Here is a 25,585-nt window from a genome sequence, read left to right on the forward strand (position 1 = left end):
TTTACAGAGTGATTGTCCAACTTCAGGCATCTGGGTCCGCGAGTGGTGGGTATGGGCCGGAGTGGGGAATCAGCCTTTCCAGCAAGGTCCCTGCAGATGCCGCGGATCTGAGAAATACGCTTTGGAAGGCCTGGCAGTGCGTCTAGATCTGACAGCTGCTCTGCATGGGCCTGGCTCCAGGCTGAAGCAATAGTGGGTCAATGCAAAATCGTTCTCTCAAGTTCGGGAAGCAGAAGCCAGAGAGGGAGACTGGGTAGGTGCGCGCTGGTACCGCCGAAGCGTTAGCTCTGGCTTCAGTGCGCGGCCTGAGGAGGACGCCAGGGGGCAGCAGCGTCACGCCCGCCCGCCCAGGACGCGCTTCTGAACGCGCAAGCGCAGTAGGCCCAGTGCGTGCTGTCCTGGGGTATAGCAGGGGGCGCAGAAGCTTGGGCTGCAGGTAGGTCCTGGGGCGAGGGGCGAGGGGCGAGAGGGCGAAGCGGTGAGGGGGCGTGTAGCTGGGTTTCTCGAGGGGCCTGTACGTGGCCCGGCCCGCAGCGCCGGCCGCCTGTGCGGAGGCTCCCTGGGAGGCTGCGCTTGGCCTGGGCGGCCGGGTCCACCGCGCCCAGCCCCCGCCTCCGCGTCCAGCCCTGCGCGGTAGCGGGAAGTTAAAGGACCCGAGAAGGGCCAGGCGAGGTGGCTCCAGTCTGTAACCCCAGCGCTTTGGGAGGCGGAGGCGGGAGGATCGCGTGAGCTCAGGCGAGAGCAGCCTGAGCAACATGGCGGAACTCTTGTCTCTGTAAAAAAAAATTTAGCCGGGCGCGGTGGCGCCGCCTGTAGTCTCAACTACTCGGGAGGCTGAGGCGGGAGAATCGCTTGAACCCGGCGGGGGCGGAGGTTTCAGTGAGCCGAAATCGCGCTACTGCACTCCAGCCTGGGGGGACACAGTGAGAGACTGTTTCTATTATTATTACTTTATTATCATTATTATTATTATTTGAGACGGAGTCTCGCTCTGTCGCCCAGAATGGAGTGCGGTGGCGCGGTCTTGGCTCCTGGGATCACAAGGCGTCCGCCACCACGCCCAACTAATTTTTGTATTTTTAGTATAGACGGAGTATCACCATGTTGGTCAGGCTGGTCTCGAACGCCTGACCTCAGGTGATCCGCCCACCTCGGCCTCCCAAAGTGCTTGGATTACAGGCGTGAGCTACTGGGTCCGGCAGAGGCTGTCTTTGTTTAAAAAAAACAAAAACCAAACCAAACCGAAACAAAAAACGAAAAACAAAAAAACCAGAAAGGACCTAGGACTCTGTCTCGGCTCTTTGCCTTTGGGTGTTTATTCTGCACGAGATCATTGTTGCCAGGAGGTGTTAAGTGTAATCATATTCTTCTCTTTTTTTAGAAAGCAAAATTTCACTCTTTTGTTGCATAATCTTGTCTTTGTCACCCTTTGCCTTTACTGTAGGACCCTAAGGCTAAATAAGCATTAAGAATATTTAAAATAATCCTTCTAATGTACCTTGTGCTTTATTGGCACAATGGAATTCTACTGTAAATTGCATTGGATGACACTACTCTGTGTCTTCCCTAGTTGTAGAAAATACCTTGTAAGTCGGTAAAAACTAGTTTTGTCCCTTTTCTTTTTTCTTTAAGCCAAGCTTTTCTCTATCAATAAGCCTGCCTATCAGTGTCAGAAATGCTTTGTATATCAATCGTGCCTGAATTTCTCCTGCCCAACCTGCCCCACCATCTTTATTCCTTAATGTGCAGGCTGTTTTCAGGACCAGTAAATTTCAGCGGTTTTTGCTTATTTCTGGACACGAAAGTTCCTTCAGCCACACAGCCTCATGCTATGCTCTGGGCGGCCTACTCCAGAATATGCTCTGAAACAAAAAAGCAAATCGGGGCTGAGGTGGGCTGAAGTCTTCTTTAAGAAACAGGCAGTCCCAGGGTCCCCTAGACCAGTCCCTAGGTGACCACACTGGGTTTGATTTAGTTCAACTCCTGAGCATTGTGGTATTTAGGGGAAAAATGGGCTTGAGTCCAGAAAACTTGGCTCCTCTGTGTATAGTGACCTTAGACATATTACTTCACCTCTGACTCAGTTGTCTTATCTGTGAAATGGAAATAACAACAATTATATCCACTTCACAGAATTGGTGTGAAGTTGACACTGTATAAAAGTCAAATGAATTTTTGAGTTTTTTTTTTATTTTGTTTTGGTGTTTTTTCTTTTTGCTGAGAGAGGATTCAGAAGTGAATGTGAGGACTTAGGGATACATAAAAGGTTAATGGGGCATATAAAATTTGTATTCAGCAAGAAATGCATTAAAGGTTTTCTTAGTAATGCGGAGGGTCCAACACAGATTAGAAAATATGCATTTGTAGAGTCCCACAGAGTTTTGTAGCTGATGTTGGCAGCCTTTGAGTGGAAATGAAAAAGTGGACAGGGCAAGTTACATGGGGCTGGTGAATGATAAGCAGATCTGGGTTTATGATGAAGCTTCTAGTCTCTTCACTTGCTCAAATACCTTCCAAAACTCTGGCAAGGGGCTCAGCACTTTTACATTCATAACTGTGTATTCTTAAAGAATTACCACTCGTCGTCCCAACTTATATAAGCTTCAGGCCCCATAAAATCTGAATCCACCCCTAGTGGCAAGGAAGGATTGGTGGGAGGTTAGGGGTAAGGAGGGTTGGAGGGTTGAAAGGATTTACCACAGGGTTTGAGCTGGGAAACTTGGATTGAAGAAGGAGGTGGCAGATGAGGGGCCTCAGAGAATGGGAGCTGTGAGGAGAGGAAGAGCGGATGCGGTGGGGTGAACACAGGAGAGGGAAAGCAGCCTTCATGGCTGAGGCCATGAAGAGGGAGAGGCGCAGAGTGACCAGGCAGTCGTGTGTCTTTGCTGAGTACCCACTGTGTGCCAGGCACGGGGGTGCACTGGTGAACAGGACAGACAGGCAGGCCTCTTGGTGCTTAGAATTTAGAGGAGGCTGGGGCCTGGGTATCCCAGAAAGGGAGCCTTTGAGGACTGAGGAAAGCTCAGGCGCCAGAGAGTGGGGTGCAGGGAGGGTTTAGGGAAGCAGATAGGGGCTAGATTTCAGGAGGCCACCTAAGAGTTAGGACTTGATCCTGTGGGCCGAGTCAGGGGCTGTTGAATGTTAAGCCAAGTGGGATCACATCAGTACTTAGGAAGCTCTCCCTGCATGGGCCGGACACGGACACGGTGGCTCATGCCTATAATCCCAGCACTTTGGGAAGCTGAGGTGGGCGGGTCACGAGGTCAGGAGATTAAGACCATCTGGCCAACATAGTGAAACTCCGTCTCTATTTTTAGTAGCTGGGCGTGGTGAGGTGCCTGTAATCCCAGCTACTCAGGAGGCTGAGGCAGGAGAATCCTTTTAACAAGGGAGTTGGAGGTTGCAGTGAGCCGAGATAATGCCATAGCACTCCAGCCTGGCGATACAGTGAGGCTCCGTCTCAAAAAAAAAAAAAAAAAAATAGCTCCCTGCATGTATCAGAGAAACTTTCATGTATGCCTGGGGAGATGTGTACACAGCTTGTCTCACTAATTGTGGAAAAGTCAAACCAGTTGAAAATAGTGAACTGGAGTTTTGTACCTCTGCCTGGATAAATCTCAGAAATGTAATGTTGAGCTTTTAAAAAAGCTAGTTGCAACAGGATAATACCAGCCCATCACTGTTTGTATAAAGCTTGAAAACATATGTATGATTTATGGGCACATACTTGTGAAAATAAAAAGCATGTATGGGAAGCGGAGTTTGGTAGCCCATCCCTGTAGTCAGTCCCAGCTGCTTGGGAGGTGGAGGCAGGAGGATCACTTGAGTCTAGCCTGGGCTACATAGTGAGACTCCATGTCTTAAGTAGATAGGTAAGTAGGTAGGTAAATAGATATGATCGATTAGATAGACAGACAGATAGATAGATACATAGATAGCATGTATAGGAATTATATACACCAGTGGTTTTCAGACTTTAGCATGCATCCAAATCACCTAAAGGATTTATTAAAACACAGATTTTCATTTCTGATTTAGTAGGTTTGGAGTGTGGACCCAAGAATTTGCATTTCTCCCAGGTTCCTGGACGATGATGCCACAGGTCTGGCGACCACAGTTTGAGAATCTCTGATGTCCACCGACTTGAAGATAGAGATCACTTCTTGGGAGGGGGTAGAATTGGATGGGGAGGAGTCCAGAGGGGCTTCGACTCTATTTTTAATATTTAATTTCTTTAAAAAAAGATCTGAAAAGATGATGCAATGTAACTTGGCAAAGCTGGATGAATGCTTATGATTTTTTTTTATTTTTCTCTGTGTGTGAAACAGAAAAACGATACTGTTTGCTGTGTAATCGTGAGAATGGGCTGCAAGAGAGGAAAAACTGGGTGTCTGCTTGGGAATCTCTTGCGGAAACCCAGGTGAGAGGTGCTGCTGGCTCACGGAGGGGAGTGGAGGGTAAGGGCAACAAGGAAGGAGAGATGCTAGCAGCTGTGAGAGAGGTTTTGGTGGGAGCATTGAATGCATGTGGTAATTGGTTGGTTTGGAGGTTAGGGGAGGGAGGAATCAAGTCACACACGCCTGGTCTGTAACTTGAGCGGGTGGTTGGGTCATGAGCCCATCACAGAGGGAACCCTGGGGGGGGGTCATGTAGGGACGGGGGAGTTCTGCAGTGGACATCCCATACCTTGATAGGCCAGTGAGCGAAGCGTAGGAGAGATCTAGTCTGCAGTGCAGACTTAGAAAGCATCAGAGTTCAGATGGCTGCTAGTGTCCCAGGTATGGGTGAGGTTACCTGGGCCTTTGGCAGACCTGGAGGAATGCCTTCACCTAAGGCAGGGCTTGGCCAACCACAGCTTCTGCTTGTTTTTGCATAGCCTGAGAGCTGGGAATGCTTTTATCTTTTTAAATGTTAAGGGGAGACTTCAACGAAAATATAATTCACAAGCCATAACATTTGACATTTTAAAGTGTACAATTCAGTGATATTTAGTATATTCACAAGCTTGTACAACCATCATCACTGTCTAATTCGAGAGCATTTTAGCTAAAAAGAGACCCGATCCCCATCAGCAGCTATTCCACCCCCCGCCCCCCCAGCCTCTGGGAGCCACAAATCTACGTTCTGTGTCTGAATTTGCTGTTTCTGGACATTTCATGTAAATGGAATCATATGGTATGTGGCCTTTTTGTCAGGCTTATTTCACTGAGCATGATGTTTCCAAAGTTCACCCATGTTGCAGCATGAATTAGTGCTTTATTTTTTATGGCTGAATAATACTCCATTTATGAATGTACCACATTTTGTGTATCCATTCATCTGCCAGTGGACACTTGGCTTGTTCCCACTGTTTGGCTGTTGTGGATAATGCTTCCGTGAACATTCATGTATAAGTGTGTGTGTGAGTGTGCATGTTTTCATGGGTACACACCGGGCAGTGGAGTTGCTGGGTCATGTGGTGACTGTGCTTAACCTTTTGAGGAGCGGCCAGACTGCTTTCCACAGTGGCTGCATTTTACTTTCTCACCAGTGATTTTTGAGGATTCCAGTTTTTCCCCATCCCCATACACTTGTGTTTTTACTGATTTTTGTATTATAGCCATCCTCATGGGTGTAAAATGCCATCTTGTCACACTTCTGATCTGCGTTTACCTTGATGATTGGTGAAGCTGAGCATCTTTCATGTGCCTGTTGGCCATCAGTGTATCTTCTTTGGAGAAATGTCTATTCAAGTCCTTTGCCCATTTAAAAAATTTTATTTATTTATTTTTTTGAGACAAGGTCTCACTGTCACCCAGGCTGGAGTGCTGTGGCACGATCACTCACTGCAGCCTTGGTCTCCTGGACTCAAATGATCCTCCCACCTCAGCCTCCTGAGTAGTTGGGCCTACAGGCGCATGCCAACATGCCTGGCTAATTTTTAAATTTAGATTTTGTAGACAGCAGGTCTTACTATGTTGCCCTGGCTGGTCTGGAACTCCTAGGATCAAGTGATCCTCCCGCCTCGGCCTCCCCAAAGTGCTGGGATTACAAGTGTGAGCCACCAATGCCTGACCCTTTGCCCATTTTTTAAATTGAGTTGTTTTTTGAATCTTTTGAGTTGTTCATCAGACATCCACATGGAGATGTCAAGGAAGCAAGCCTTGAGTTCTGAGGAGAGGCTGGGAATGGAGTTTTACCTTTGGAAGTCATCAGCAGGCAGTGATGAAAAGTCCTGAGTCTGGGTGAGCTCTCTCAGGGAGTGTGGCAGAGGCCAGAGATGAGGAGCTGCCAGTGTAGTTTCCTGGAAACCAATTATAAAAGGCGTTTAAGGAGGGAGTTATCAATCACGGTAATGTTATTGATAGGTCAAGGAAGACTGGGGCTGTGCTTTGACTGTTGTGTTTAGTTATGTGGAGGTCACCTGTGCTGACTGTGATATGGTCAGTTTGGGTGAAGTGGCAGTGAGTTGGAGAGAATGAGAGGACAGAGCTGGGGGTGGGGTTTGCCTGAGCTGGGCTCAGGGTCAGTTTCATGGTAACAGACAGTTTGTAGTAATAGGAGAGTGCAGGAACCTGGGGTGGGGCTTGGGAACTGGTGGAAATGCTCTCTGATTGCTTCTGTTTTTCTGGTAAAATAGGATGATCTCGTTAGATGATCAGCTGAGAGTGAAGGTGGGGGAAGAGGTGGTACATGTTTGGAGAAGGAGAGTGTGAGCTTCCAGCTAGCCTAAGGCCACTTGGGACACATCTGTCATGTTTTTTGACTCACTGCGATAACCAAGGCTGCACACTGGCAGGACTTGCATATCTCCATCAGAGGGACAGAGAATCATCTGAGAGGGCATGGGGCAGGAGTCCTTTGGGGCCTCTCTGACCTGGCCCGGTGCAGAGAGCTCGGGATGGAAGTGGCATGAGTGCTAATAGGGGGTCAGAGGTACAGAGGATGTGGGAATGGGTGGTGGAGTGGGGAGAGACTGGAGCTTTGCCATTGGGGGCCTGGGCTGAGCAGGACTTGGAGCATGTGTGATGAGCCTTATGGCAGGGGAGGCTCATGGCCCAGTGTGTGCTTAGGGAAGTGGGCAGCAGAGCAGGTGAGGGACCCATGGGTATGTCACAGGGGTAGGGTGTTGAGGAAGTTCCAAAGCAAGCTAATAGGGGTTATGGCTGGAGAGAGGTCCAGTGTGGGCTTTTGGGGGATAGGGTGGTAGAGGTACCAGGATGTGTGCTAATAGGCTTCTGAAGCCTCGTGTGTGGTGATGAGGGTGTGTGTGATGTTAGCGTTGTGTGTGTGTCTGTGGGGGCCTGCAGGGTAGGAGAGAATGGGGTGCTTATGGAGGGGAGGTGGTTGAAGGATTCTAGTGCTGTGTGTGCACTTGTGGGGGTCGTCTGTGGTGGGTGTGTGCATGTGCATGTCTGGGTAGTTGGAGCCCAGTGCATGCTAATGGAGCAGAGCTGGAGGGACCTCATGGAGGGATCTGATGGAGGGAGGACGGTGGGAGACCTCGGCCTGTGCTGGCGGGGATGAGGATTGTGAATCTCTGTGGGGCAGGGGGTGGTGGTATAGGAAGGGTCTTGGTACCGTCAGAGGCCCAGTGCACTGAGGGTCAAGGTGGTGTGAGGTGTACTTGTGTCCCTGAGCATGAGGATACTCTAGGAAAGGGCAGCCAGATGATTTATGGTGTCCTAGAGGCAGCTACTGTGGGTTTAGAGCCATAGAGGCACTGAAACGTGTGCCATTGCTGGGAGAGTCAGCAGTGTGAGGTCTGGAGTACGCTCAGGAGCGCCAGAACAGTGTGAGCTTGTGTGCTTGCGTCTGTGGGGTACTGGAATGTGTTGAGGTTCCAGGGAATACTGATGCAGGGGGTGAGTAGAGCCGTGGAGGGGATAAAAATAAATTTAAAAGGCCAGGTGCAGTGGTTCATGTCTGTAATCCCAGCAGTTTGGGAGACTGATGCAGGAGGATTGCTTGAGGCCAGGAGTTCAAGGCCAGCCTGGGCAACATCATGAGACCCAGTCTCTACAAAAAAAAAATATATAAAAATTAGCTGGATGTGGTGATGCACACCTGTAGTCCCAGCTACTCAGGAGGCAGAGGTGAGAGGATTGCTTGAGTTTGAGGCTGCATTGAGCTATGATTGCACCACTGCATTCCAGCCTGAGTGACATAGTCAGACCCTATCTCTAAAAGAAAAAAAAAAAAGGAAGAAAATCGTAGAATTTTGGAGATGAGTGAAGTTTAGGCAAATTTAAATGAAGTGGTATTTTGATGGGCTCAAAGCCATGTAGAACTGAGTGTAAAGGGGCCAAGATCTAGTCTGGACTGCAAAGTGGTCCCCTTTCCTTAGAAACTACCAGATTAACATAGATGTACAGGATTATCTCCAGAAACTCCTTATCTGAAGCTCTGCCCTGTTCGGAAACTGAGGTTGCTTCTCTGTGTCAGGGTGACTTTGATCCTCCAGGAAAGAGTGGGATGTTTTATTCCAATTGATAAGTACTTCAAACTGCAAAATTTCTGGTAGTCTGTGATTGTAGAGAACATAATTTCTAAATAGTAAAAAAGGAGTTTTCATCCAAAGGGGGTTTTTGACACTTTATGGCTGCAGTGTGTTCTTAGTGTGTTCTTAGGAGAAATGCTGTTTTCTGTTAATGGTTTCATTGGTGTCTTGTCCCAGCTCTGGAAATGGGAGTGGATTTTGTTTTCTCAAGGAGGAGGTAGTATCCTGGATTTTTCATGGCTGGCTCCTCTCAGGCCTCTTGTCGCAGTGCGAAGGTCACCTCCTCAGAGAGGTCTCCTGGGATGCTTCCTCCAGGGAGTTCCTACACAGTTACTCTCTATCCTTGAACCCCCATCACAGGATGATGATAGACCTATTTGTTTACTTGTTTATTGTCTGTCTTCCCCACTAGACTTTCCCCTAAGCTCCAGCAGGATAGGAACCTTGCTGGTGTAATTCACTGTGTGTGTGTCTCCAGCACCCACTGCAGGGCTGAGCACATAGAAGCTGCTCAGGACGTGTTACGGGAATGAGCAACCACAAGTCAGTGATGGAGGCGAAGAGAGCAGACTGGTACAGAGAGACTCTGATGGGCTTCCCCATGGCGCTGCTCTGTCCTGGGACTTGAGAACTTGAGGAAACCCGGACTTGAAGCAGGAGGAGGGCCCTGGGAAAGTTGGACCGTTTGGACTATGGCGATTTGTCTGGGTACATAGCTGCAGTTTCTGTTTACATACTTCCTGTTTTGTACTTTGCAGCAGGGTGTTTCCAGACCAGTCCCTGGGCGCCAACTAGAGTATGGACTGACCAGGTACCTGGATGGAGACCTGAGCTGGAGAAGGAGATGCGCTTGGTAGGTAACCCTGCATGTCGCAGCTGTCTCTGACTCAGTTCTGTCTCAGTGTTTCAGCATTCCAGTGCTGTTCAGCTGGCTCCCAATGGCATGGCCACATCCACTGTTAAACTCTCCATATGCTTCCATTCTGCTCCATTCTGCTTCTGTAAATCACCTCTGCCACCCATAGTCCTACTTCAGGCCTCTCTGCACCCAGGCCCCTCCACCATGGCCTTGCACAGCTCCAGCGGTAGAGCCCACATGTTATCAGTGGTTCCTCATCACTGGTGTGACTTCTGAGTGGTCATCTCTCCAATCTCATCACTGTTATTCTAGCTCGTGTACTTGTCAGCTCCTGTCCGTAGTCATAACCAGGGCTTCTTAACTGGTCTCCCCAGCCTCAGTCTCTTTCACCCCAAATCTACCTTTCATAACTGCTGAAGAGTAGCTTTTATTTCTTAAAACTGTTCAGGGGATTCTGAGTACCTCCCAGGGAACAGGACAGCTGCTTAGCTGGGTTCGAGAGAGGCCGTCAGCCTCCCAGCCTCCACCTGCTACCCTAAGCAGCCTCCTTCTGCTGTCCTTTGGTACCCTCTGTCCCCATCCCACCAGTTGACTAATACATTTTGCTTTCATTTTACTGAATATTCATGAGCATCTATTCAATGCCTGCTACTGTGAGTCGTACAGAGTTAGACACAAACACCTCCCACCTAACCTAATCTAGAGGAACCCGTATTTTAGTTTGTAATAAAAAGTAATGATTATGGGAACAGCTAACATTGGGCATTTGGGATAAGCCTGGTGTTCGATACCTGCTTTAATCCCCACGGTAACGCTGTAACTTACAGGACCCTTGAGTAGAAGAGGAATCTGGACGCATTCTTGGAAATGAAAGCTGACTGTCATGACTTCTTGTTTCATTGTGTATTTTAGGAAATTGCAGAGGCCGTCAACATGGAAAAGCAGCCCCAGAACAAGAGGAGAGGCCTCGCTCCCCGAGAGGTGCCACCAGCCGTTGGGCTGCTGCTGATCATGGCCCTGATGAATACTCTGCTCTACCTCTGCCTTGACCACTTCTTCATTGCTCCTCGACAATCCATTGTGGACCCCAGACACTGTCCCTATGGTCACTTCAGGATAGGACAGATGAAAAACTGCTCACCTTGGCTGTCCTGTGAGGAGCTGAGAACAGAAGTGAGACAGCTAAAGCGTGTCGGGGAAGGAGCCGTGAAGAGAGTGAGTCCGGGTTCATTTCTGATTGCTGTCATCATGTTATTTTGCTTAACACAGTGTCCTCCAGCTCCATCCATGCTGGCACGAATTGCGGAATTTCATCCTTTGTTACTGCTAAAGTGTATTCCATTGTGTATGTGCACCGCATTTGCTTTGGTTGATTCTGTACTTTGGCAACTGTGAATAGTGTACAGTAGGCATAGGTTTCAGCCCTTCGGGAAGCAGTGTAGCATACAGTGTTAGGAACCCTGCTGGCTCTACGTTTTTATTGTTAAGCTCAATAATCTTATATCTGGCACTTTATTATTATTATTTTTTTTATTTTTGAGAGTCTCACTCTGTCACCCAGGCTGGAGTGCCGTGGCGCCATCTCAGCTCACTGCAACCTCCACCTCCTGGGTTCAAGCGATTCTCGTGACTCAGCCTCCCGAGTAGCTGGGACTATGGGTGTATGCCACCATGCCTGGCTAATTTTTTTATTTTTAGTAGAGATGGGGTTTCATCATGTTGGCCAGGCTGGTCTTGTACTCCTGACCTTAAGTGATCTGCCTGCCTCGGCCTCCAATTGGACTTTATAATCCAAGGCAGGAAAAAAGGCAAATGCATAGAAAACTAGAAACAATACTTGTAGAATAGTTCATTAAATGATGGTCCATCCACTTGACAGAATATTCTGCAGCTGTTGTGTAGTTAGGAACCCCAAGAGGCAACAAGAAGAAAACCTTATGATGATAAGTGAAGAAAAAAATATACAAAATTGTGTAATTGACTTTTCAACTGTGAAATTACGTATATATGTAGATAAATAAAAAAATGGCCAGGCGCGGTGGCTCATACATGTAATCCCCGCACTTTGGGAGGCGGAGGTGGGCGGATCACTTGAGCACAGGAGTTCCAGACCAGCCTGGGCAACATGGCAAAACCTTGTTTCTACAAAAATAAAAAAATTAGCCTGGCACAGTGCCGTGCGCTACTTGGGAAGCTGAAGTGGGAGAATCTCTTGAGCCCGAGGAGTTTGAGGCTACAGTGAGCCATGATCTTGCCACTGCATTCCAGCCTGGGTGACAGAGCAAGACCCTGTCTCCAAAGGAAAAAAAGAAAAATTGAAAATGATAGAAATTGTGCTAGGGTGAAAGGGGGATTATGGACAATTTCTTTTCCTGTTTTTCAAACTCTATGATGGTATTACACTGATTTGTAACAATTTATTTTTAATTGGCACATAATAATTATCCATATTTATGGGGTACATAATGATGTTTCCATACCTACTTACAATGTGTAGTGATTGGATCAGGGCATATCTGCCATCTCAAACATGTATCACTTCTTTTGGTTGGGAACATTCAATATCTTCTTTTCTGGCTATTTGAAAGTGTATTGTTAATTATAGTCATCCTATGGTGCTATGAAACACTATAACTTGCTTCTCCTATCTAGCTGTAATTTTGTATCCTTTAACAAATTTCTCCCTATCCTTACCTTTGCTCTACCTTTCCCAGCCTCTAGAAACCTGTTCTGCTTTTTACTTCTTTGAGTAAGCTTTTTAAAACTTCTGCATATGCTTGTTGCCCAGGCTGGAGTGCAATGACGCAATCTGGACTCACTGCAACCTCTACTTCTGGGTTCAAGCAGATCTCCTGCCTCAGCCTCCTGAGTAGCTGGAGTTATAGGCATGTGCCACCATGCCTGGCTAATTTTGTATTTTTAGTAGAAACAGGGTTTCTCCATGTTGGCCAGGTTGGTCTTGAACTCCTGACCTTGTGATCTGCCCACCTTGGCCTCCCAAAGTGCTGGGATTATAGGCGTGAGCCACTTCGCCTGGCTGCACATATCTCTTTGATATATTGATTTCCTTTCCTTTGGGTATGTACCCAGTAGTGAAATTGCTGGATCATATGGTAGTTCTGTTTATAATTTTTTGAGGAACCTCCATGCTGTTTTCCATATGGCTGTCCTAATTTACATTCCCACCAGCAGTGTATAAGAGTTTCCGTTTCCCTGCATCCTCACCAGCATTTGTTATTTTTTGTCTTTCTGATAATGGCCATCCTAACTGGGGTGAGATGGTATCTCATTGTGGTTTTGGTTTGCATTTTCCTGATGATTAGTAACATTGATCATTTTTTCAGCAATTTATTGGCCATTTGTATGTCTTGTTTTGAGAATGTCTGTTTAAATCATTTGCCATTTTTTGATCATACTGTTATTTTTTTCTGTTGAGATGTTTGAGTTCCTTGGATATTGATCCCTTGTCAGATGAATAGCTTACAAATATTTTCTCCCATTCTGTAGTTTGTCTCTTAACTCTATTTGTTTCCTTTGCTGGGAAGGTTTTTGGTTTGTTATAATCCCAGTAGTTTATTTTTGCATTTTTTTTTTTTAACTGAGTCTTGCTCTGTCACCCAGGCTGGAGTGCAGTGGCACGATCTTGACTGACTGCAACCTCCACCTCCCAGGTTCAAGAGATTCTTGTGCCTCAGCCTCCTGAGTAGCTGGGATTACAGGCGCCCGCCACCATGCCTGTATTTTTAGTAAAGATGGAGTTTCATCATGTTGGTCAGGCTGGTGTTAAACTCTTGACTTTAGGTGATCTGCCCTCCTCGGCCTCCTGAAATGCTGGGGTTACAGGCTTGAGCCACTGGGCCCGGCCCTCAGTTATAATTTTACAAAGGCGGTTTCAATCCCTCCCTTTGGGGTTTCATAGCATCTTACTCTTAAGGTGTGCGCTGTGAAGATGGGAAGAGGCCATCGATCGCTCTGGCTTCTTCATGCTGACAGGAGGCATAGTTGGGGTCGGAGTTGACCGTAAGGTGAGAGGAGTAGAACTGCTTTGCAGCTGTCTGAGTATATTCATGCAGGCCGGGCTGTGGTTCCAACACTTTCATGACAAAGGCAGTAGTATCTTTATAGTTTTAGTAGAGCATTTGAACAGACAGTCTACTATAAGGTAAGTAACAAGTTTTAGGATAAGGAGTGCAATTTCCAGTTTTAAAAGTAAAGATTTGAAAGCATTAGTTTGGGGACTTCATAAAGCGCATCAAGAATAATTTTTTTTTTTTGAGATGGAGCCTTACTCTGTCGCCCAGGCTGGAGTGCAATGGTGTGATCTCGGCTCACTGCAACCTCTGCCTCCCGGGTTCAAGCAGTTTTCCTGCCTCAGCCTCCTGAGTAGCTGGGATTACAGGCGTGTGCCACCACACCTGGCTAATTTTTGTGTTTTTAGTAGAGATGGGGTTTCACCATGTTGGTCTGGCTGGTCTTGAACTCTTGACCTCATGATCTGCCCGCCTTGGTCTCCCAAAGTGCTGGGATTACAAGCATGAACTATTGCACGTGGCAAGAATACCTTTTTTTTTTTTTTGGTAGAGAGGGAGTCTTGCTCTGTCACCCAGGCTGGATTGCAGTGGTGTGATTGTAGCTCACTGCAACCTCTGCCTCCCGGGTTCAAGCAATTCTCCTGCCTCAGCCTCCTGAGTAGCTGGGACTACAGGCGCACGTCGCCATGCTCAGCTGATTTGTTTTGTATTTTAGTAAAGATGGGGTTTCACCGTGTTGCCGAGGCTGGTCTTGAACTCCTGAGCTCAGGCTGTCCGCCTGCCTTGGCCTCTCAAAGTGCCAGGATTACAGGCATGAGCCTCCGCACCTGGCTAGAATAATTATTTTTTACATTGGCTTTTTAAATTGGCTTTGATGGAACTCTGTTCCATAAGGAATCTCAGATAAGACTTTTTAAAGCTGAGTCTAGCCATAGGTTTGTACTTTCAAATACTTACGAGTTGGGTAAGTTCCTCTCGTCTTGATGTCCCTAGATAACTTGGGGCTCCTGGGCCTGTCAGAAAGTGACATTCTATACTTACCATGGGTCAGGAACCCTGTACAGGGACTGCATAGACAAAGTATGAGGCCAGTTTTCCCAAGGGCTTTTACTGGCTTTACAAGTCAAGTTTGATTCCGTAAAGGAAAGCATGCCATTCCAGTCAAACCCTTGGTAAAATAACCAGTTTTTTCAGTTGTGTCCTGTTACAAAGGAAAACAGATTCTTATTGTATTTATGCAAATAGCTATATTGCCATAAATTAAGAATACTCACAAATAGTTTTTAAATTCTGGAGAAATCAGGTAGAAACAAATATGCTCCAAATTTTATTCACAGGAGTGTACTTAGTTGCTACAAGCTGTAAATAGCTTAAAAGAAGTTAATCAGCAGCATTTTAAACAAAAAGGTTACTTCAGACTTTTATTAGTTTAGTCCATGCATTTAACTTCTGTTTGATATTTATGAACACTTCAGCTTTCCATGAGAGTTCTAAAAGTTTTTTTCCTTTATTCTAATGTCATAATCTCCAAAGTTATCAGTAACTTGCATTCAAGAGCACATACCAGAGTTTTAACAGCTGATCATAAAACCATCTTCTATAGAGGACCAAATTAAAACAGCAGTTGTCTGTGGATGAGAAAAACATTTTAGGGGAGCCACCAAGACACAATTGACAAGGAAATTTGTTAACTCTGTGACGCACAATAATTCAACACAACAATTATAATTATTACTGATGACATATACTGAGGCATATCAGAATTATAGGAATTTTATACGATTTTGCAGCATATAACTTTATATCACAAATTTATATTAATATAACCCAAAGAAAATTAAACACCATTTTCTATTTGACAGTGTTTCCTGCATGATTTTAATAAATAAGCTGAATATGTCTTTTGTCCTTTAGGGGACTTAATTTTAAAAAAATTTTAACTTAGAGCTTGATTTTGAAAGGTTTGTTAAATACCAAACTTTTAAAACATTGGATATTACAAAATGGAGTCTTAGGTTACCATAAGTCATTCATTTAGCCAAAGTAACTCAAAAACTTTACAAACGAAAAGCCATTATTCTGAAAGAGAGGAGACTCAGCTTTCCAAACAAGACCCAATGAAGATAGCATGATGCTGATTGCCTCCTCTCTCTCCCCTCCCTGTTTTTTCTTTTGTAGTTTACTTAAAAGGTAAATAACCTTTCATTATCTTTTAATATTACATAAAAATCCTTTTTAAAAGAGAAAACCAAATTTTATGTTTCCATTAGTGTATTTTTAATGTTAAAGCCAGTTTTAGTTACATTTTATAAATCTGTCTAGTTTTAATTAGTTTTACCATAAGGTAAGATTTTTTTTCTTTTTTTTTTTCCGAGACGGAGTCTATCTCTGTTGCCCGGGCTGGAGTGCAATGACACAGTCTTGGCTCACTGCAACCTCTGCCTCCTGGGTTCAAGTGATTCTCCTACCTCAGCCTCCCAAGTAGCTGGGGCTACAGGCATGTGCCAACACACCTGGCAAATTTTTGTATTTTTAGTAGAGACGGGGTTTCACTACGTTGGCCAGGCTGGTCTCGAACTCTTGACCTCTTGATCTGCCTGCCTTGGCCTCCCAAAGTGTTGGTATTACAGGCATGAGCCACCACACCTGGCTTGCCATAAGGTAAGATTTTTATAAACCTTTTATAACCCTTTACAATTTTGTTTTTTTCTTAGAACAAAACTGTTTTAAGAAAACTCTGTTGTGCTTGTATTCCAATGTCCAATTTATGGAAAAACTGAATAATGTGACTTAAACTTTAGCCAATATGTTCACACACAGAATCTCTTACAATTACGTTTTTATAATCTTTTCACAACTTGTTCAAACCTTTAGATTTTTCCTATCTCATTTAAAACAGTCCTTTAACCTTCTAAACTTAGGCAAGAAATCCACATTCCCATGCCTTCTCGTAGTCTTTTACCAAAAGTACATTTTACTTCCCTTACACGCCTTGCGTGTAGAACTGTTTCTTCAGTAATCTCAAATACATGTTACACTGTTAACTCAGCAACTTTTACTTTTGGTGAAAAGCCTGGTGAGTAAGCAATTTCAATTATGTACCAGGAGTGGAGCCTAGGACACCATAAGGTCTGACTTTTTCCAGTGTAGCTAGGGGGTGTGGCTAACTCCACATGTCTCAGTTCTTACCTAGCTATAAAGCAGGCAAGTTGTACAGTAAGAGTCATAGTGGCATTTTATGAAGCCTTTAAGAGGCCTAACAACCTTTGAATTGTACAACATTTCTTGCATAAATTGCCTTTTCATGAATACGTTCATGACTTACAGAGACCATGTACAACATGCTTGGACTTCTCCCCTCCCCTCCCCTCCCCTCCCCTCCCCTCCCCTCCCCTCCCCTCTCCTCCCCTCCCTTCCTCTCTGCTTCCTCTTTTTGAGATGGAGTCTTGCTCTGTCACCTAGGCTGGAGTACAGTGGTGCGATCTTGGCTTACTGCAAGCTCCACCTCCCAGTTTCATGCCATTCTCCTGCCTCAGCCTCCTGAGTAGCTAGCACTACAGGCGCCCGCCACCACACCCAGCTAATTTTTTGTATTTTTAGTAGAGACGGGGTTTCACTGTGTTAACTAAGATGGTCTCGGTCTCCTGACCTCGTGATCCACCAGCCTTGGCCTCCCAAAGTGCTGGGATTACAGGTGTGGGCCCCCGGCCCATGCTTGGACTTTCTGACTTTCCTAAACATCCCTTTTTTTAAACAATAGTTTTACTTTAGGACCAGATTTTACGATATAAGATCTTTTCTTACATAAAATTTCTTGGCTGGGCATGGTGGCTCATGCCTGTTATCCCAGCACTTTGGCAGGCCGAGGCAGATGGATCACCTGAGGTCAGGAGTTAGACACCAGCCAACATGGTAAAACCCCGTCTCTACTAGAAATACAAACATTAGCTTGGCGTGGTGGTGCGTGCCTATACTATAGTCCCAGCTACTCGGGAGGCTGAGGCAGGAGAATTGCTTGAAGCCAGGAGGTGGAGGTTGTAGTGAGTCGAGATCGCGCTGTTGCACTCCAGCCTAGGGGACAAGAGTGAGCCTCTGTCTAAAAAAAAAAGTCTTTATAACCTTTGTTTTTGCTAGGGACCATGGCTAATTCACATGTCCCCAGGCCTTATCTAGAATCTGGTGGTTTCAAGGTAGGTAAATAGAACAATTTTCAAAAGTCAAAGAATCTGTTTATGACCTTAAAGCTTGTATGTTGATTTTTGTATCCTGCAACTTACTGAATTTACTTTTTTCAATTCTAAGAGTTTTTTGGTAGAGTCTTTTTTTTTTTTTTTCTGTATCAGATCGTATCATCTGCAAACAGGAACAGTTTGACTTCCTCCTTACCAATTTGGGTGCCCTTTATTTCTTTCTCTTGCCTAATTGCTCTGGCTAGAACTTCCAATGCTATGTTGAATATGAGTGGTGAGAGTTGTCATCCTTGTTCATTTGTTAGAGGAAAAACTGGAGCTTTTCCCCATTCAGTATGATGTTAGCTGTGGGTTTGTCATATGTGGCCTTTATTGGGTTAAGGTACGTTCCTTCTGTACCTAATTTGTTTGGGGTCTTTTATCATGAAGGGATGTTGAATTTTATCAAATGCTTTTTTCTTCATCTACTGAGATGTTGGTATGGTTTTTGTCCTTCATTCTCTTGATGTGTTACATTACTGATTTGTGTGCATTGAGTCATCCTTGCATCCCTGAGGTGAGTCCTACTTGATTATGGTGTATGTTCTTTTTGATGTGCTGTTGGATTCAGTTCACTAGTATTTTGCCGAGGATTTTTGCATATATATTCATGAGGAATATTAGTCTGTTGTTTCTTTTTTTCTGGTGTCTTTTTCTTGTTTTGGTATCAGAGTTGTGCTGGCCTTGTAGAATGAATTTAGAATTCTCTCTCCTTTAGTATTTTGGAATAGTTTGATAATAATTGGTATCAATTCTTCCTTAAAAGTTCAATGGAATTCACCTGTGAAGCCATCTAGTCCTGCACTTTTGTTTGTTGGGAGACTTTTATTACTGATTCAATCTCATTACTCATTATTGGTCTTTTCAGGCCTTCTGTTTCTTCTGGGTAGTGTGTATGTGTCCAGGAATTTATCCATTTCCTCTGAGTTTTTGAGTTTGTTGATGTATAGTTGTTCATAAGTCTCTAATGATCCTTTGTATTTCTGTGGTGTCAGTTACATGATGACTCCTTTTTTAAAAGTTTGATTTTTAAAAATGTTTTTATTTGAAAAAGATAAAGCACCAGAGGAGTGAGTTCAGTTCTCAAATAGAAGCTCGAGGAGCCTTTGTCTCATTGGCAACCAGCATGTGCTATATTTTGTGTGGTCGCTGTTTTATGGTAACTGAGGCTTACTGACATAACAAAGGGTGACTCTAGGAACCCCTTATGAATTGTTGAACAGAGACAGTTCCTTATGAGGATGCATCGGACATTGGCAAAAGGTGGGGAGATACGTACATGGGAAATGGAAAATATGTCCATGAGGCTGCAGCTTGATAAATTGCTGGCTTGTATTTTCGGAGACTAGGACACCATGGCTACCTCCTCCATGAATATGGAAGGGAGATAATCTTTTTTTTCTTTTTCTTTTTTTTTTGAGACAGAGTCTTGCTGTGTCATCCAGGCTGGAGTGCAGTGGTGCGATCTTGGCTCACTGCAACCTCTGCCTCCTGGGTTCAAACAGTTCTCCTGCCTCAACCTCCTAAGTAGCTGGGATTACAGGTGGTCACCACCACGTCTGGCTAATTTTTTGTATTTTTAGTAGAGACTCACTTTCACCATGTTGGTCAGGCTAGTCTCGAACTCCTGACCTCATGATCCACCCGCCTCGGCCTCCCAAAGTGCTGGGTTTATAGGTGTGAGCCACCACGCCCGGCTGGAAAGGAGACATCTTAAAGGAAGAAGCCCTTTAGGAGAAGGGAGAGAGTTTATGGAAAGTAAAACCATAAAACAAGGTACTGTTTCTTTTAAAGTTTTCTTCACTCATTGTAGGTGCTGTGGAGGCAGGAGTTGTGAAACAGAGACCCTGCTGTCTTCATGAAAGGTGCTTTTTACTCAGGCAGTCAAACACAAAGGAAAATAAGAAACAAATATGTGATACAATATGTTAGTGACATGTGCTGATAAGACAAAGCAGGGCAAGGGCAGTGAGTGGTGGGTTTGTCTCTTTAGGTGGACAGAGAAGGCCTCTGGCCAGGATGATGTGAGCTCATAATGAGAGTGTACTTCGGAATATGTTCCAGTAAGCAGGAGGAGGACGATGGAGGCCCCAAGATGGAATGTGCCTGGTGGGCCAGGAAGGAAGCCAGTGTCACCAGAGATCATGACAAGAAAAAGAGAGGTCATGACATGAGATCAGAGAAGGTTCAAGTCGGAGCCAGATCATGCTGGGCCTCGAAGGCCTTAGAGAACCACTGGAACAATTGTAGTAGAGGAATTTGCATTTTAAAGGGATTATCTTGGCTGCTTATCTGCAGGCTGAAAAGTAGGGTGAAGGCTGGAAGGTTGGTTACGGCTGAACCAGGTGGTAGCAGTGGAGGCAGTGAGAGGTCAATGGATCTTGGATATCTTTTAAGGTATTTGCAGGCCGGGTGCGGTGGTTCATGCCTGTAATCCCCGCACTTTGGGAGGCTGAGGTGGGTGCATCATTTGAGGCTAGGAGTTTGAGACCAGCCTGGCCAACAAGATGAAACCCTGTCCCTACTGGAAAAAAAAAAAAAAATGAGCTGGATGTGGTGGCATGTGCTTGTAATCCCAGCTACTCGGGAGGCTGAGGCAGGAGATTTGCTTGAACCCAGGAGGCGGAGGTTGCAGTGAGCCAAGATCGTACCACTGCACTCCAGCCTGGGTGACAGAGTGAGACTGTCTCAAAAAAGAAAAAAAAAAAGGTATTTCCAGTACAATATCCTAACAGATTGGATGTGGAATGTAAGAGAAAGAGAGGATGACTACAGGTTCTTGGCCTGGCACCAGGAAAAACCACATTCTCGCTACCTGAGATGAGGAAGATAGAGAGGAGCAGATTCTGTGTCCAAGGTGCACACATAGTTGCACGTGTGGATCCTGGGCCGTTCGTTGAATGTGCATGTCTGCATTTGCACAAGGTCTGGAAGGAGAAGAGAACTTTGGGGCTTGTTATCGTTTAGATGCTGTAGAAAGCATGAGTATGTGAAAGAAGTCACCAAGGAAGGGATGTGAGTCAAGAGGAGGACTTGCAGTTAATTTCTGTCTCCTTCAAAGACATCACCTTGAGGGCCACTCCCTTGCATCCAGGTTGCTGCAGTCACCCAGAAGGTGTTTGGAATTTGTCAGGATTGCTTTTCACCTTGAAGGATATGTTCCTGAATAGCTTTGGCGGTTGCAGATCACGGTAGCTTGAGGATAGATTTAATTTTAGGGAGCCTTGACAAATCATGCCCATCCAACTGTGGGATTTAATAATGTTTATAATAAATTAGATTAATGTAGTTTTATTAAAGTGAAATGTGACTAAAATGCTGTTATGTTGATTTTTTATTTTTTATTTGGCTGAAACTTAACCATTGGGACAAAATATTTTTAGCGCTTAAGTGGAGACCGTTGGTTGGTTAGAAGCCTTGTCCCCATGTGCAGGTTCTGGCACAGAGGAGACCATTATCCTGAATGTAGTCACTCATTTGAACAACCGACCTGTAAGTGACCCATTTCTGATCGGGGCACCCTCCTCACTCTGGCAAGCTGAAAGGCATAGGTTTTTCAATAGGAATCTCTTTTTTTCTTATTTTGTTTTCTTTTTTTTTTTTTTTTGAGACGGAGTCTTGCTCTGTACCCCAAGCTGGAGTGCAGTGGCGCGATCTTGGCTCACTGAAGCTCCGCCTCCCGGGTTCACGCCATTCTCCTGCCTTGGCCTCCCCAGTAGCTGGGACTACAGGTACCTGCCACCATGCCCAGTTAATTTTTTTTTAAAATTTTTAGTAGTGATGGGGTTTCACCATATTAGCCAGGATGCTGTTGATCTCCTGACCTCGTGATCCACCTGGAGCCTTGGCCTCCCAGAGTGCTGGGATTACAGGCATGAGCCACCGCGCCTGGCTGGAATTTCTATATCCAAAGTTCACGACACCCCACTCTGATCTCCACCTCCTCTCCTAGCGCTCTTGCTCCAACAATTGCTCAATCTCATGGCGACTTCCAGCGTCTCAATCCCATCTCTGACAGTCCCTCTTGTCATCACTCCCACATTCACCCAGCGGAGATTCCACAGGCTTTTGATCTCATCACTCGTTTGCAAAAACCTGGAACAACTTCCTTGCACCTGTCTCCATCATTCCTGGCCAAAGCAGCCCCAAGCCTGGTTGAACCTGACTCTGCATCTGCACTGGAGCCACTACACGGGAGCAGGAGAGAAATCCCACAGCCACATGCTTTGAATGCACAGTACAGACCTCAGATGTGCACCCCACACACCCAGTAGTCTCACTGTGTTCTCTTAGTGAGTTTTTATTCCTCTTCTCTGAGACAGATATTTCCTCAAATACCCCCATGCTGCCTTGTCTTAGCTCATGATCTTGTTTCATAAGTTAGGAAAACAGAAGCCACCCAAAGGAAACATCCTCACCTTCCTACCACCAGGTCTACAAACCTGCCAACTCAGGTGTCATCCTTGACTTCTTTTTCATGTCTCTCTTTTTTTTTTTTTTTTTTTTTCTTAAATAGACAAGGTCTCACTCTGTTGCCCAGGCTGGAGTGCAGTGGTGCTGTCATAGCTCACTGCAGTCTTGAACTCCTGGGCTCAAGGGATCCTCCCACCTCAGCCTTCTGTGTAGCTGGGAGTACAGGTGTATGCTCCACGCCTGACTAATCCCTGATTTCTCACAACTTCACACATTCAGCTCATTCCTTCTCTCTCTCATCATCAGTCTTTTCCTCTCAATACCTATCCCTGTTGCTGTTACAAATACTCTTTAAAAAAGAAAATCCTGTTCCCTGGCTTGCCTTGTCCACTGTAGCAAGGCCCTTCCTCTGCCTCCTTTGTAGTAGAGCTGCTCTGACTCTGTCTCTACCTCATCTCCCCCAGCTGCACCTTTATCCTGTCTCAGTGTGGCTTCCGGACATCACCCCTCCAGTGAATCAGCCTCATCAAGGCCATCAGCACTCCTGGTTGGACATTTCTCAGTCCCTCTCCTCTTTGATCTTTTCAGCAGCTCTTGATCCAGTTGATTCCTCTCCCTGCCCTGGCTCTCTGGGGAACCATGTGCTTTTTGTTTTCTTTCTGCCTCCCTGGCAGTTCCTAATTACTCTCCTTTGCTGACTTCTGTCCCTCATCTTACTATAGATCACTGGGTCTCAACCAGAAGCAATCTTGCTCCTCGGGGGGCCATTTAGCAATGTGTGGAGACATCTGTGGCTGTCACAACTGGGGAGTGGGGGTTGCTACTGGCATCCAGTGGGTAGAGGCCAGGGATGCTGCTACACATCCTGTAACCCACAGGATGGCCCTGGCCCCTCAGCCGTTATCTGGACTGAATGTCAACAGTGCTGATGCAAGAAACCTTCCTCGAGGCTCCTTCCTGGACCCTCTTCTTGAGTCTTCTTTAGATCTGCTCCTAGGTGATGGAATCTAGTGCCGTTATTGTAAATACATTTCATATATTGGTGACTCCCAAGTTTCTATCCCCAGCCTGTACCTCTACCCTAAGCCACAGATTTGTATATCCCACTACTTAGTGGGCATCTCTACTTGGAGGTATCTTCAGTGTCTCTGCATGTCCAGCGTGGAACTTGTGATATTTTCCCCTCTGAAACCTGTTCTCCCAGCCTTCTCTGGCTCAGCAAATGGCATCACTTTCCACCCAGTTGCTCAAGCCAGAAATGTGGGAGTCACCTTGAGTCCCCCACTCCCCCTTTAGTTAAGTCAAGAGCATTTCCATCCATTCTTTTTTCACAATGTGTCCCACATGTGTTTGATAATCTCTGCCCACTGGCCCATTTTCAGTAAGTCCTCATCTCTTACCTTTCACAGGTCTCTCGGCTTCTTTTGCTGTTCACCATGCACAGTTATCTTTTTTTTTTTTTTTCTTTTCTTTCCTTGAGATGGAGCCTCGGTCTGTCGCCAGGCTGGAATGTAGTGGCGTGATCTCGGCTTACTGCAACCTCCGACTCCCTAGTTCAAGTGATTCTCCTCCTTCAGCCTCCCGAGTAGCTGGGATTACAGGCACCTGCGCCACCATGCCCAGCTAATTTTTGTATTTTTAGTAGAGACGGGGTTTCACCATGTTGGACAGGATGGTCTCGATCTCCTGACCTCGTGATTCGCCCTCCTGTGCCTCACAAAGTGCTGGGATTACAGGTGTGAGCCACTGCGCCTGGCCCATGCACAGTCATCTTTTAAATGCACTGTCATCTTTGGAATTGTCAGGAGCATTGTATCCTCTACCGAGAGCAATGGGTAGCTTTGCCCCATGGCTGCACTAATTGGTTTGTGAAAGACAGATTGACTCCTTGCTTTTTCTTTTTTTTTTTCTTTTTTTTTTTTAAATTATAAAAGCAGTACATTCAATTCAAATATTCAGTAGGAGGTGAAGTACAAAGCAGAAATTCCCTTCTCCTCTTGCTGCTTTCTCTCTCCCCAAACCAGGTCGTGCCACTGTACTCCTTAACCCCAGGCCCCACTTTCTGCCCTATGGTCACCTGCTGTTTCTTTTGTTCCCAGATCAAACCAAGCCCTTTCTCACCCTAGGGCCTTTGTAGTGCCTTTCTCTGCCTGAGATTCTCTTCCTCTTGCCTTGGCCAAGACCTCATCATTCAGGTCTCAGCTCAGGTTCTCTCTCTTTGAGAAACTTTCCCTGATGTTCCTGACTTCCATCCCATCCTCCCTCCAGCTCCCTTTATCTTGTTTTCTGTTAATCTGTTTTATAAGTATGTAAGTCCACTGAGGACATAGAAGGTGTGTCCTTGGAATCTAGCCAAATTATGTGGTTGTACCCAGTTTATATTTTAAGGGCCTGAACACAAAGGCTCATAAGTTAAATCCTCATAAAATCTTGGGAGGCCAGCTCGGTGGCTCATGCCTGTCATACCAGCACTCTGAGAGGCTGAGGCAGGAGGATTTCTTGAGGCCAGGAGTTTGAGACCAGCTTGGACAATATAGTGAGATCTCCTTTCTAAAATAAATAAGCAAATAAATAAAATAAAAATTAGATGAGTGTGGTGGTGCACACCTGTAGACCCAGCTACTTGGGAGACTGAGGTGGGAAGATTGCTTGAGCCTGGGAGGTGGACGCTGAAGTGAGCCAAGATTTGCCCCTTTGTACTCCAGCCTGGGTGACAGAGCAGACCCTGTCTCGAAATGAAATGAAATGAAAGAAATGATGAAATGAAATTAAATGATGAAATGAAACGATAAAATGATGAAATGAAGTGGTGAAACGAAATGAAATGATGAAATGAAATCTGTTCCTCGACTGTGAATATCTGGTTTGTGCTTGGAATTGTCAGGAGCGTTGTGTCTTCTACTGAGAGCAATGGGTAGGTTTGCCCCATGGCTACGCTAATTGGTTTGTGAAAGACAGACTGATTGCTTCCTTTTTCTTTATTCTTTTTAAAAAAATTATAAAAGCAGTACATTCAATTCAAATATTCAGTAGGAGGTGAAGTACAAAGCAGAAATTCGCTTCTCCTCTTGCTGCTTTCTCTCTCCCCAATTTATTCCCTGAGAATACAGTTGGAGATTGATCCCTTTGAGATTTTTAAACCCAAGATTACATTAAAAGAAACAGTTATGCACTCTCTCAGTCATCTCAAGGACACAGCACTCCTGTGTCAGGGGAGCTGCTTGAAGTCTAGAATGTAGATTTGGGGCAACAGGAAAAGTAAGAAGAAAGGTTATAGCAGAGCCAGGAGTCAATTTTTTTTTTCTCATTGTTATAATGAAATGACTTATTGAAGGACCTGTTGTATAGTACATTAAAAATTCATACAGTAGAAGAGTGGATTTGATTCTTTCTCTTACATTATTTTGTAACTCTCATTTTGTGTAACCTTCGGGAGGATCCCTCGTGATGTCTTAATGTTTGAGGCTATATTTAATGCTTACCATCTGGAAAGATGTTACATGAACAGTCCATTAAAGCATGGAGGAATAGTGTCCACTCCTCGGCCTCTTGTCAGCTCTGCCTCTTCATCCCT

The 25,585-nt window shown here is 45.4% G+C and overlaps 1 protein-coding gene across 2 annotated transcripts in view; it reads left to right on the forward strand.

Annotated features, from left to right (window-relative positions):
- Positions 1 to 385: 385 nt before the first annotated feature.
- POMK (protein O-mannose kinase) overlaps positions 386 to 25,585 on the forward strand; it is a 40,662-nt gene continuing 15,462 nt past the window's right edge. The window contains exons 1-4 of one of the 2 annotated variants that reach the window (XM_015145260.3): positions 386 to 436; positions 4,329 to 4,420; positions 9,238 to 9,332; positions 10,251 to 10,553. In XM_015145260.3, coding sequence (XP_015000746.2) covers positions 9,324 to 9,332; positions 10,251 to 10,553 — 312 coding nt within the window. In that variant the 5' untranslated portion in view covers positions 386 to 436; positions 4,329 to 4,420; positions 9,238 to 9,323. The remainder of the gene's footprint in view (positions 437 to 4,328; positions 4,421 to 9,237; positions 9,333 to 10,250; positions 10,554 to 25,585) is intronic. The other variant, XM_015145262.3, reaches the window with a different exon arrangement.

This window comes from Macaca mulatta, chromosome 8, assembly GCF_049350105.2.
Source record: "Macaca mulatta isolate MMU2019108-1 chromosome 8, T2T-MMU8v2.0, whole genome shotgun sequence".
Lineage (NCBI taxonomy): Eukaryota > Metazoa > Chordata > Mammalia > Primates > Cercopithecidae > Macaca > Macaca mulatta.